Genomic DNA, 14414 nt, shown 5'->3' with positions numbered 1-14414 from the left:
CTAAGTCGTCTAGAAAAAATGCCTCAGACCACCCAGCATGTTATCACACTGTCATCTAAAAGGTGCACAATAAATGTGATTTAACATCACTGTAAGAAACATTAAGTAGACGAGTAAATGCTAACCACACCCGCCGCTCAATCGGGAAGGTACAGAGCTGTCCTATACAGCCTGTCCCTGTACGGCCTGACTGTGCTTTACGCGTCATCGTCTTAGGTTCCCAGACTAAGAAGCTCCAGCTCAACTTTAGCTCCAATATGTCCTCAGTTTTCATATGGTTTCTTCAAGAAGAGTTTCCCTTATTATCAAATATCAAATTTCCATATTATCAAAAAAAAAAAAAGGGGGGGTATGAAGTACAAAATTTTGACAATGGGGATGTTAGCGATACTTTGTTTTTGTCTTTAGATGATACACAGTTAATCTTTGCCCAAAAAGGTAGATGCCACGTAAACAGGTTTGCTGGCGGCACGATGTTGCACATGTGATATTTTAAGTATCGCTCTATGTTAAATTTAATTTTATCCTCGTGGTGTCGTCAGCTGACTTTGCATAATTTCACTATAAACATTCAGTTCATGTTACTTAAACATGTAAATGTCTTTCAAAGATTTTCGCTGTGTTCCTGGAGAATGCTTTCTAATTTTGCCTACGTTTAATCTGTGGAAGTAGACAAAATAATATTCTAGCGATTATCCAGAGATTTACATAACTACTTAGACAGAATTGGAACCCTACAACTAAAAAGGTACTATAGCAACAACAGTAATACCGCATAGATTTAATGCTGCTCTTTTCGCAAAATAAAAAAGAGTAGAGGAACAGAGGGAACATTTTACTTACGGACATAATTGCATTTGGGAGGGCTGGACCAGCCACTTTCTGCACAGGTAATGGTGCTCTGATTATTTGGGAGGCTGTAGCCCTGATCACAGACAATTTCTACAGTGTCACCTTCCTGGTATGTTTGTCCCGAAGACGCAGAATGGCCATTTTCCACCCAAGGGAAAAAGCACTGTCCTGAAAACCCAAAGAATGACTAATAAACATCTGGCATTGGGTTCATGCACGTTAAACAGTTAGCATGTAATGTCGTTAATCGCTAAGTGTATATTTCAAACATTTTACACTTGTCAAGTTCCTTCGGATACCAAAGAAGAGTCACGCTGCTTTTTCCTCCATTCGATTGTCTAAATTACTTCCTAGAGGAGGAGATGGCTTTCGTCTCCTTGGTCGGCATCTTTCGTTTTTCTCTTTCCTAATCCTGTCTTCTTCACTTTTCTGTCCTCCCCGAGAGAGGGAGACAGATGTAATTTTTTAGAGAACGAAGGTGCGACTAATGAAAAACACAGAAGGAAAATAGATAAAACGCTTCTCGAACATCCAATGCTGCAGTATATTTTGAACCGAAATTCCACATACGAATGACCTCTCCTGAGAAAATCTGTGTTCATTCAATTACCGTGTGAGTATGTCAAAACTAAATATTAGCAGTGAAAATGGTTGACCATTAGTATTGAAAATTAAATAATTTCGACACTCCACAAAGTTCGTATCTTAATTTCTCCTGATTTAATTTCTGAGGCATGCCGTATCTTACCATTGCTGGCTGTCGGTATCATTGTGTAGATTCTGCGACCCCTCCAGTGACCCCCCCTCACATACTAACACACCAAAGAATTCGTCCAGGGAGGGATCGGGGTCTCTACTCACTGAGGCACTTTGGTGTCGGTGACCACCCTTGCTCTGTACAGGTTATTTGAGTCCAGAATGACTGCGAAGCAGACACATAGCTCCAATCACAGGAGTAGTAGAAATATTTTCCCATAGCAACCGGGAAGACTTGTGTGTATCTGTTTTCATCATATATGTTTCCGTGTTTTATTTCTGGAAAATCACAAGTTGTTTCTTGAGAAAAGAAAAAAAAAGAGAGAGAGACAATGAATACTTCTACTTCACCTGAATCATCACGTTGATGAATTTATTATCCTATTTCTCTTACTTTTCCCCCTCGTGTTAGTGCTCCGAGACCTGGGATGATCTACAACGAGTTCAAAGGCAGCGAGGAGCTCGCGACGTGTGAGTTCTCCAGAACCCTTTTCGACATTAGAATCACATGGAAACATGTCAACGCCGAGGAAGAGAATTAAAGTGGCTGAAATGTCACGGCCTCCCAGATCTGAGAAATGTCCTTCTGTTGAGATGGTCAGACTGTGCATTTCTCCATTCGCTTCCCCGGCATCTTTGTCCTGTGTCTTCTGCAGATGTCCCTTCAGAAGTCTTAGATCTTTCCTGCATCCCCCACCCCCCATCCCATCTTTTCCCGGTCAAAGCGACATGTTGCATGAGACAGGTATACGGACAGATATCCTCACACATATTAATACTGTAGATGCATACATATATATATCTGACTAGTTTTAACCTTTTCAATGAATTAGTGAAAAGAAGTTGAACGTAAACATTCGGAAAGTAAAAAACATTAGCAACACCGACACAACAAAGATATAATTACTAAATTCTGATGAATGTCCCCTAAAAATACGGATGTAGGTATGTGAGCCCTCGAGTGGAAAACAGAAAAATAGTTTTTGATTGTTACTGTCCGCTTTTTAAATGTAGAATTGTATTCGTTTGCTGGGGCATCTATAACAAAGCGTGATAAAATGTAGCTTAAATGACAGAACTTTATTTTCTCACAATTCTAGAGGCTAAAAGTCCAAAATCGAGGTGTCGGCAGGGCTGGTGTTTTCTGTGGCCTCTCTCTTTGGTTTGTAGATGACTGTCATCTTCCTGTGTCTTCACAGGTCTTCCTTCTACGTGTCTGTGTCTTAATTTCCTCCTCTTATAAACACACCATTTTTATTGGTTGAGGGCCCACCTTAACGACTTTTCACTTAGTAACCTCTCTAAATATCCCTCTCCAGACACATGTCACTCTGAGGCCCTGGGACTTAAGGCTTCGACATATGCGTTTTGGAGGGACATAGTTCAACCCATGCTGACGAAAATCCACAACGTTTCTATCCACACAAAGCGTTTCGTCCTCAAAGTCGGTTGCTTTCTCCTTGAGAAGTATCATTGCCACTCATAGTTACAGGGCGTTCAGGACAAAGGCTTCTCTTAGAAAGAGTTCACTGACAGAATACGGTGTTCACCTGGCCTGGAAGCTTTGTCGTGCTGTGGTGGCGGTGGTGGCGGCGGCTAGCGAAGGACATTGCCCAAATATAAACGGAAATAACATAAAAACCCAGCATGCCAGTAACTTATTTAAATGAGATCGTCTTGTAAACCAAGGAATAAAGCATAGTGATGCATGCTCTGTTTATCAATGGTGCAATGAAGTATCCCAAGGCACACTGGAGGATTCTCATTTCACCATGGGAATGAGTATCTGATCGTAAAGGGAAATAAGAGACTTTAAAAGATATTGTAATGAAGACTTTATAAAGATGGTAAAAGAAAGGGGAAAACATAATTGTTTAACTAAAATTTTAAAGGTTCTCTATATGAAAAAAAGGCGATAGACTACACAAAAATAAATTGCTTTTTAATGAAAGATAATATCAGTACCCATTATATTTGTTATAAGATAGAATTCTTTACTGTGTATGGTTACATTTAGAGATAATTAATATAAATTCTATATTGCTTTAAAAGTGAAAACCAATCAGCTCACAATATGCTAGAGGTAATACTATAAAAATTATTTATGTATTTACTCAACATTGACCAGTGAACGCAGAAATCTAATTGAAATATATTGTCATCTCCGCTGGGAATTAAGAAAATAGTCTACATTTCCTTGAAATAGAGATTTCTTTTTTTCTGCCACTAATTTTATTGAGCTATTAAATCGATTATGTTAATTATTTTAACAGATTTATTAAGGTATAATTGAAACATAGCAAACGGCATATATTTGAAATAGATACTCTAACGAGGTTTCACGTATAAATCCGCAAAACCATCACCATACGTAAGATTATGAAGATATTCGTTGCTCCCAAATTTCACTTACAGTTGTGTGTGCATATGCACACATATCTCCATCATCAGCACAGAGGGAATAATTGAACAGATAATTTATTTTTCCCCTTCGTTTTCTTATAAAGATATTCTCTATTAAGAGGTCATGATGCAGATTATTCCTACCAGGCGATTCATTCAAAATATAGACACATGAGAGTAGATCCAGCGTGAAATTACAGATGAGAGGGAAGCGGAGTGTTCAGATCTCTGTTCAACGTACCTTGACCGTGAACCCAGGAAAGCCACCAGGTGAGGAGGACGTTGAGGACTAACAGCATGTTCCGTGTGCCCAGGCGTCCAGCAACACGAGTGTTCCAGGCGTGCTCTTTGGGGCTTCCGGTCAGCTTCATGAGCAGTTACCAGGTGCGACTCTGAATTTAAGTGCACTACCATGAAGCTAGTTCAGTGAAGTCACTTAATAAATATCAAAGTTCAAAGACTTTTGCAAAATCCCTCAATTCCTATTAATGTTCAACTACTGTGATTGCCAAAGGTATAAATTACAAGCCCTGGATCCAACGACTAAAAACATTGAATAATCACCAGGGAATTATATAAAATAAATGTCAAAAGCATGAGACAAATGGAAAAGGATGCGGGAATAAAGTCTAAAGATTACTGAAGAAGAGGTGAGACAAACAGACGGGACCGGAAACGGTATAAATCCATCAGTCAATATTAAACGTCGATATCGAGCGAAAATTAACTAGGCAACTGAAGAAGAAGATAAAGTAGAATCAGATAAAGTAAAAAGCCCAATGATATGCTATTTGCAAATAGAGCGATATAATATAAAATCATGACACGCCAAAGCAAAAGCATTGAAAAATATAAACCTTCTATGAACTAACCGTGTGAAAAGTTATTGTAATATTGTTAAAGTGAAATTCAAGAGAGTTACCGGAAATGAATGAAGAGTGTTTCATAATAATAAAGAAAATCAATCCAGGTGATAAGGAGTTCACCAAGAGCACGGGGGGAAAAGGCACAAAAGTTGTAAAGAAAGAGTAAAATGTGAACGTGCGATTTAGAACATTATTAAGGACCCTGCGTCGTAGAGCAACTAGAACTAATAGAAAAAGACTTTTTTTTATACTAGAACAGACATTGGATAAGGAACATGTAAAAAGAACACAAGCTTTTAAAAATATTTTAAAAATTAAATTATTAAGGAATACATTGGACGAAATATTTGTAAGATACCTATAAATATTTATAAGCTATCTGCAAGACGTTACTGAGAAAAATCTTACAAGACAAATAAAAGAAGTCCATGATGTTTGTGGTTTGGAAGACTTACCATCATACCATCATAAACATGTCACGTCTCCTCAATTAATCTATGCTTTGAACGTGACCGCCAAAAATTCTTTTACTCGACCAAAGTAATTGACTACGTGCTTCACAAAGTCCTGTACAAATGGCCAGGGCGGTCTTCGAAAGGAACAATTGGGACGATCTGTAATCCCAGAGATCTAGATTTGTGACGAAGATACTCCATTCATGACAACGTGGGACCGTCACAAAGAAACACAGATCCCTGGGGAGGAGGGAGTCCAGAAACACACACGCACACGCAGATCCCCTGCCTCACGCGCCGATGGGACTCAGAGGGGAGAGAGTGTTTCCCAGAAAATGGTGAGGGAACACTTGGATCTGGGTAAACAAAAGGAAACCCTGGCTTGAGTCTAGGCTCAGGCCCAGTGCCAGGCCAAAAGCTATTTCTCCACAGGACAGTAAACCTTTAAGGGCTGCACGTGACTCACTTGCAGGAAAGAGTCCAAGATGGCTCCCTGACTCTGAGGCAGGGCTTTCTTTCCTTGTTCGTCAGGCAGCACCCGGGAGACGCAGTGCAGGCCTGGGTAGCTGCCGAGGATGCCTCGTGTGTCCCCCATGACCTGTGGAGTTTTCGACCCTTCGTCTTTCAGCAAGTCTGACGTAACTTTTGCCAGAAAGGCCGATTAGTTTCCTGTTTCTAGAATAGTCTGAAATACAGACCACCGGTGCCTTTCAGAGTGAGCAATGCACATGCCTACAGCTCGGACTGCGGAGTTAGACGAGTTCTTTCTAAAGTTCCTAGACATAAAGAACAATCGCCACAAAAGCTTCTTCAAAAAACAAAGAAACGCTTAATGACGGCTAGGCCCGCTGCATGTTATAGCTAAGAAGCCTTTACGATGAATGGCACAGTTGGTGCTGGCATAAGAGTGGACAGGTAGAAAGCGGATAAGACGAGAAAGTATGGAAATCTGTAGTCACGTGCACAAAGCAATGGTTCTACGAATAACATCACATTTCAAAGGACTAGGAAAAAGACGACGTATTTCATAAATACTGCTACTCAACTGGAGACTCATTCAGAAAGAGAGAAGATGTCCATACTCCCATGCCCTCTTGCTTTTCAGAGCTCTCCAAGTCGGAAAAGAAACTCCATGCATTCAGTACAAAACAAATGGGGAAACGTTTTGAAATGTTGGGGGTACATACCCAGAAGAAGAATTGCTGGGTCATATAGTCCTTCTATCCTTCATTTTTTGAGGAATCTCTATAGTGTGTTCCATAGATGTGGCACATATGTACAATGGAATAATAGCCACAAGATGAAATACTGCCGTTTGCGACGACATGGATGGATCTTGAGATTGTCTTGCTGAGTGAAATAAGTCAGAAACAGTTGACAACCATATGAATTCACCCATATATGGCATATAAAACTGAAAACAACAAACGAACGAACCAAACAAACAAAAACTCATAGACAGACAACAGTTTAACGGTTAGCAGAGGGAAAGAGGGTTTGGGGAGAAGGCAGAGAAGGATCGAGGGGGTCAAATAAATGGTGACGGAAGGGGAGACTTCGGGTGATGATCACGCAATGCAATACACAGGTGACGTATTGTTGAATTGTACGCTTGAAACCTAGGTCATGTTATTAACCAATGTCACCCCAACGCATTTACTAATAATAATTTAAAAAGCTGTGAGTTCATTTGTTAAGAACAGAACATTTAAAACTACAACTCAGAATCTGAGTGAATGGCAATGAGTAATAGTTTTAAGAGCGCACAATTAAATTTCCTGCCTAGAAAAATTAACGCGAACTCGAAAGCCAAATGACATCTCGGAAAGCAGGTTTAATTCATATCACAGAAATGTGAATTGCAAAGTGATAATCTTATTATTCCTAAACAAAGACAGTAACAAGAGAAGTGAGGCTACTATTTCAATCAGAATATTAAGAGAAAAGAAATCCAAAACAAACGGTCCTTAGGTATCTTAAATGCAAATCAGCACATTTATCATAAAAGATATACATTGAAATTACACAGAGGTAACATTTATTATTTACCAAACAGGAAACAGATCTAAAAGGTTGACAACTCCCGCAGTTGGCAAGACCAAGGAAAAGCAGGTCCTTTAGAATAGTACAGAATTACCTACAGACCCCTAGGAAAGAGAAGTAGAAATAGCTGTGAAACTGCCTGATGTCCATTCATTTCACTTCTAGCATTTTATGCTGACAATATGTTCACATAAGCATATTCACCATGTCGTTCATTACCGTATTAGTAAAATACCAGAATGGTCTCAGTGAGACACGTCCTAAAATGAAAACAGCAAGGTGTGGATAAACATGTAAAATAACCTTCCCTCTCTATACAACACAGACGAATGAACGCTAGAGGAATGTCGGCAGCTAATGAAATTATAACTTTATGAAACGAGGGAACAGTATGATATAAGGGACCTGCATGGTCCCTTCTCATATCACTTGGACATTTAAAACATGTTTGTGTTCTTCACTTTTTAACAGATTAGATTAGAAGTGGGAGCAGCAGCAAAATCTAAAATTGAAAAAGATACCAATGCACCTAAAAGTAAAACTCTATTAATTTAATGGTAAGCAAGCCAACCAGAGATACAAATGATTTCAAGTCACTTTGGAGGAGTGTGCTTTGGTCCCAGTGTCCAACAGCCGGGAACAAAATAAATGCGAAGGCATCGTAGCCTTCATGCAGGACTTCGGCTGCAAATAGTGGTGTGTGCATTATACTTTCCAGGTCATCTTCATGAAAATTGAAATATGAGATTTTAGAAGTCGAGAGAAAAGGGAAAACGTACCGCGCTGTTTTTTCAACCCTGCATTATTAAACTCGAACTGTCACATCTGATAGGAGCTAATGAATTTTAAATTTCGTTTCTATTTCAAAGATCTGACACCAAAAGACCCTGGAAGTAGAAACATTTCAACACTACTGAACACTCCCATCGAGCAGCAACAGCACGCAATTCTTGGGTTCTCAACACTGTTCTCTGATTTCTTTTGAAAACATCGGACATTCTTGGCAAGATGTACGGGTGTGGGTGTTGGGCAGGAGAAGCGCTCGGTGAGTCTGGAATATCGAGCTGTGCCCAAGGGGAGAGAAATGCTCAGAGACCAGTGGGCAGATCTCAGGAGCAATGAGAAGCCAGTTGCAAGAGGCACCCACCTTCGAGAAGTCAAATTTGAGGTCCCTTGACCTTCTAATAGAATCATGAATGAAACGGATCGTGACAAATTGAAGAAATAAAAATTCATGAATCCATGCTGATACACACACAAGTTGAAAAATAGAGAGAAAAAACTCTTGAAAGCCATCATGGATAGTCACTTACAAGTCTCTACTTCAAAAATTAGAAATTAAAGGACAAAAAGAAGTATTTACCAAATCTTTTTAGGTGAAACTTTAAGCAGAGTTGGTAAACTGCCACTCGTCTTTACGCAAGAATTAGTCGACACGTGCAGAACAATGATAGAATTTATCTTACAAATAACTCTTTTGCAGCCAACAATATAATTGATCATAGGCAAGTATCATAGATGCCACAACGATGCGGTGAAAAGTTTTAGAAAGATAGTCAATACGCAAATGTTAACATTAATAGCAAAGAAACTTGCCAGTTATAACACTGTTCCTCCATATGTGAGAAAACTGGCTGTCCCCACCGATTCAGATTTACATGGACTGGCTTTTGGTGACAGCCAGGTTTCTCTTTCTAAGAATGTCACCTGATTCGATTTGATACGAAGTAACAAGGTCTCACTTTAAATTTTTAGCTGAATTATTTATATATTTATTTTCATCATCAACTTTTCATGTTTTTGTAGAAATTAAATCGACCGATTTGTATTGTGTGTTTGAAACGTACAAGCATAAAAATCACATTTCAGACTTGCGTTTGAATGTTTCCAAAACCCTTTTGACCGACATCATCATAAAAACACTACTGCATATGAACATCATCATGAAAGGGTTCTTTAGAGTTCTGACGTGTATTGTCTTAACTCTGTACGTATTTTTTTTATAGCACAGTTCAAAGGCGATACACGTTAACGACAGGAAAATGGGACGACCTAAGTAAATACAAAAGAATTCGATGCAAACTCTTACCCCAATTAGCTCTAAATTCAAATCTAGTTCCGGTAAGTGTTTTATTGTACTTTCTGCCAAACTCTGTTCTATAAACGTTTATTCAGTGTTCAAAGCATATTGTGGACGTGTGTGTGCTTATACATGATGTTGTATTTTGATCAGTGTCATAATAATTATGCACCCAATTAGATTCCAATTCCTCCTTATAAATTCTTTGAATTATGATGTGTGCTATGTAGACGTCTTGTAGATGATGCATTTCATCGTTTTGGGGGTACAGTTAGCTACTGAGAGATAACCAAAACTAAGTAATAAGCTCTCACATCGTATGGCTCACATACGTTTGACGTAGTTTGGCTTTTACGTGCTTGTAAGTGATATTATTTTGAAGATGCAGACAAACATTTTTTTTTATTTCCTCTGAAATCAGAGCGTCAGAGCATGTCAGAAGTTATGGGGAAGCTTTGAGAGAGTCAGGAGAATGGTAGATGGAGACGGGCATGAAACAGATTGTATCTAATTGCTGGCCATAGATGATTCATGAATAAAACACACAGCATTATGGTCTGTCAGGTTTTAATGAGATGCTTGTAAGAGTGATTTCTCAGTCTCTCAGATTATAATCACATCTTCTACATAATGTTTCACACGGACTCTGATTCACGACTAAAAAGTCTGATTTTTCAATGCTTAAAAAATATAAATTGAGAAGAATTGACTTCAAAGCTCTAAACGAATGTGCATATGGTAATTTTATGGCCGCATTTTCACTATGCACAAGTGGGATACTCCATTTTCCCTTCACGACAGGTGACTCGAAATGCATGAGGAGGTGATACTTCACGAAATCCATATTTACACATAAATTCAACAGTATCATCTGTTTTAGAATAATACTTTTTCTTATCTTCCCATCTTAACTGTATCTTATGTAATTCCATCATTTCTTGTGATATTACACATGCATCTGAAGGTAAAAAAAAAAGAACATAAAACATTAAGTCGTATACAAATATTTTCCACAGAATTTCACACTTTCACATAGACTCTTCTATGTGTCCAAAATTTCAGTCTCAGAACCTTTTCCAAAACAACTCAGTGATTATCCATCATGTGCATTTAAGTCATTCTACACTCTTCATGATGTAAAAATGAGGAACTGTGTTTAATGTGTGATAATCAAAGATTCCTAATGTCAGTGATCATCTGAAAGCTTTCACGAAAAAATCTTTGGTTGCTGTTGTTGCTTGTTAAGAATCTTTCAAATGACATCTCCTCATATATTACTGCTTGGTAGTCAAGCATTCGATAGAATGCAAAACATCACAGTCATTACACTGATTTTCCCAGGATCCATGAAAATGTTAACGTCCTTACCTATGCATTTTGGTGGTTCTGACCACCGTCCATTTGTACATGTGATTTTCTTGTTTCCCCGAAGCTCATACAAGTTCTGGCACTGGTACTCAACGGACGACCCCGGAGGGTACTCCGCCACCGAGAATGTGGTGATATCTCCATTGTCAATAGATGGTGCGGGCCCACATTTTCCTGCAGAGTCTAAAAAACATGTTATTTGATTTGTAGAGAGATCACAGAAGGACACAGGTTAAAGTAAAACAAATAAAAACATAGCACAATATGTAATATTAAGACTTTGGTTTTCTGACAAAATGTTAATGGAAGAAATTTTAATCTCTTAAATTGAGAGTCAAACACTAAGACCTTTCTCACCAAATCTGAAGGCATCTATAAAACAGAAACAAATACGTCTGCTTTGCAGTATTCCAGTGTTAATCAAAATGGTTTTCTTAATGAGTGTGTGCCGGACTGGTAGATGGCAGAGATAAACAAAGGAAGATTCTTGTTCTCACCTACATGTACTACAGGGTCTATCGGGTCTCCAGCCATGTTTTTTTGAGTTTTCATTTTTATTACAAAAGAAAAAACAACTCCCTCCATAAAATTAAAATATCACAAATTTCTATATTGTGAAACAGATTTTCTAACTTCCTATTCTGGACAAGACGAGGAAGGAACATTTCTGCTTATTCCTTCTGCCACGTATAACTCAAAATTCTGAACATATCATAAAAAACAACAGAAGAGATTGCGAAAGATGCAGAAAAGAAGTCGATCTGGTTATAGACCTTGAGATTCGAGGAAATACACTGAGTGAGTTGTTTGTTTCATTTGGCCTTGTACATATCACTGGGTACAAAGAATGAAACTCAGAAATGATACCGAGTTTATGAAAAGATAAAGTCCCAAGAAGAGCCTAATTGCTGTAGGCAAATGTCCAGAAAAGGAACAGTCTCTTCAAGAAAGAAACAATTTTGTGCCATACTCCACTCGCTCTAGAAAAACACCATGGAAGAAGCCTAAGACCAGCGTTCCTCCTCCTTGATCAGCGGCTGCCGGTCAGGGGCCTCGACCTCCAGGTAGGCCATCACCCTCAGGGAATAAGACGCCTCTGCCCTTAATCCTATAAGCTTAAGTTAGAATGACATAAATTACTCACTTGGAAAATAGACAAAAACAAAAAACTGAATAAACAGAGTTTCAGGGAGCCATGGGAAGAAGGCCAAATTTGAGACCTAGAAAGCGAAAAGAAAGAAGTAAAAGATGAAAAAAAAAAATCCAAAAGTAATAGCTGAAAATTTCCCAAATTGCATATGAGGAATAAACTCATATATTTTTTTAAAAGGGGAGGGGTTGCATGGGGTGAGGGGAGCTCAAACAAGATCAAAGCAGAGAAATTCATGTCAAGATATATCATAATCCAAATGGTGAAAACTGAAGAAAAAGGAAAAAGTCTCCAAAGCAGCTACATAGAAATTATACGATACTCTATGCAACCAGAGAGAGAGACAACGTTGTTCAAGTTCTGGAGAAAATAACTGTCAACCCCAAATTCCATATCCAGTGACACTGTCCTTTAGAATTAAAATGAGAAATGGTTATTCTCAGAAGAAGGAAAACAGGGAGAATTTATGTCCCCCGGACCTACCCTTAAAGAATTGCTCAAGGAACCTTCGAATCGAAAGGAATCAATGGCAGAAGGACGGCTCCGCCTTTAGGAAGAAAGAGAAAAGAATGGACTTGATATGAAGAGGGGTAAATGTAGTAAGAGCGCCTTTTTTCTAACGAATTGGTGCAAAATGAAATCCTGTGACATGTGTTAAAATAGAGAGGGGAAATACTTAAGATATTTCTGTTTCAAATGTGGGGAGAGTATGCGGGCCTAAGAAGAAGTAAAGTTTGCACATGTCGCTTGAAGTGGGGAGTGACAGCCCACACACATCCATCTTGCGGGAGTGAGAATCAGAGCCAACAGGCACAAAACAACTCAGAAAATGGCTGACCTGGGCCCAACATACCGATCATGATTCTAAACGTAAGAGGCTTAAAGATGCCAGTGAAAAAGACTGAAAATAACTGGGCGGACACACAAACAAGACCCCAGCACTGGCTTCAAACTTGAAAATGCAGGTGGATTTGAAAGAAAAGCTTGTGGAAAGCACACACCAGGCCAAAGTCTATTAGAAAACCAAGAGGGGGCTGATAAAACCTCTCCTTTGGAGGTTTTCTAAACCCTGAATGAAAAGCGTCCTGTGAACAAGTTCACAGGCTGATTTTTTCCCTGCAGGAATTGCCTGGGTGAGCTCAGCCGGTGTCGTGCCTTTAAGGTGAAGCCACAGGCACAGGAAACCCGGGTCAACCCCGTCTGTCACTCACACCCGCTGTCTCGTCCGCATCCCAAACTGGAGCTCCACTGGTCTGGCAACAACACAGTCTGAAGGGTCTTTAGCACATTTCTTCCTCAGGAAACACTGAGTTTTGTTTTGTTTTGTTTTGTTTTAATACTTTAGGTGGAGGATTTTCCATGATTGCAACTCTTTTTCTAATCCGGTGAGAGTCTTCTTAAATAAATGTATCATATTACCGATTCAGTCCCCAAAAAGAATCGGATTTAAGAACCACCATTTCATTTGCATTAAAATATTTCATTCCATGGGAACTACTTCACTATGTTTTTATATCAACATATTTTGGCCCTAAGATATATTCTCGAATTGGGGGCAGGGATGAGATACTGTACCTTTGCACTGAGGTGGTTCTGTCCATGTTCCATTTAAACATGTCACTTCTACATCCCCAAATAGTTGCAAGGACTTGATGCATTCATAACGTACTGTGTTACCATGTAGATACCTGGCCTTCTTGTATAGTATGTTAGCATTTTCCACTGTGGGCGGATTCGTACAGGAAGCATCTGAATAGAAAAAAGAAAATGGATCTGTAACAAATGATTGTTTTGAGTAGTAAATCAACAAAAGAGATTTCAAATATATTTCCAGAAAGATTCAAAATCCAATAGTTAATCTGTCATGAAAGACTGCTAATTTTCATAAATGTATAGGTAAGATTTAAAACAGGACATAAATCGATAATTTTTGTAAGATTTAAACTTTGATACCTTAAATCTTTCTCCTCTCCTCTCTAAAAGGTTAATAGATATTTGTTAGGTCAATGAAAAGGATGATTTTTCTGGATGGTTTTCCTTTCGAGTTTAGTAAAATAAATATTATAAATTACATAAAGTCAAAATGAATTTATAAACCACGAGAAACTCATAGCAAAGAGATTATTTGACATCAGAATTTCTTTTTCACTTCTTTTACGAAACGTAATATTAGGCCCTTAAAAAATAACCACAAAAGTAGACACTTCCTCAGAGAATAAGTCAAGAAACAAAACCTCATAGACAGACAACAGTTTAATGGTGACCAGAGGGAAGGAGGGTGTGGGGGGAGGCAGATAGGGTCAAGGGGCTCAAACATATGGTGACAGAAGGAGATTTGATTTGGGGCGTGAACACGCGGTGCAATATCCAGAGGATGTATTATTGGATTGTACAATTTTACTAAACAATGTCACCGCAATCCACTTAATAAAATTATTAAA

General features: G+C 38.7%; 1 protein-coding gene across 10 annotated transcripts in view; it reads right to left on the bottom strand.

The window, feature by feature from the left end:
* The window catches only part of LOC120619218 (complement factor H-related protein 2-like), a 71973-nt gene that overhangs the window by 10149 nt on the left and 47410 nt on the right, over positions 1 to 14414 (bottom strand). For 6 of the 10 annotated variants that reach the window (XM_039883464.1, XM_039883463.1, XM_039883465.1 and 3 more), the window contains 3 exons: positions 13549 to 13722; positions 10824 to 11006; positions 10006 to 10413 (listed from right to left, as the gene is read on the bottom strand). The exons of 1 other annotated variant lie outside the window; for it this stretch is intronic. In XM_039883464.1, coding sequence (XP_039739398.1) covers positions 10217 to 10413; positions 10824 to 11006; positions 13549 to 13722 — 554 coding nt within the window. In that variant the 3' untranslated portion in view covers positions 10006 to 10216. Of the gene's footprint in view, positions 1 to 843; positions 1021 to 1713; positions 1909 to 4252; positions 4691 to 5332; positions 5630 to 10005; positions 10414 to 10823; positions 11007 to 13548; positions 13723 to 14414 lie in introns of those variants that run through there. 3 more of the 10 variants (XM_039883471.1, XM_039883470.1, XM_039883472.1) reach the window with 3 other exon arrangements.

This window comes from Pteropus medius, unplaced genomic scaffold, assembly GCF_902729225.1.
Source record: "Pteropus medius unplaced genomic scaffold, Ma_sr-lr_union100, whole genome shotgun sequence".
Taxonomy (NCBI): Eukaryota; Metazoa; Chordata; class Mammalia; order Chiroptera; family Pteropodidae; genus Pteropus; species Pteropus medius.
This window is presented reverse-complemented; position numbering and strand designations above follow the sequence as displayed.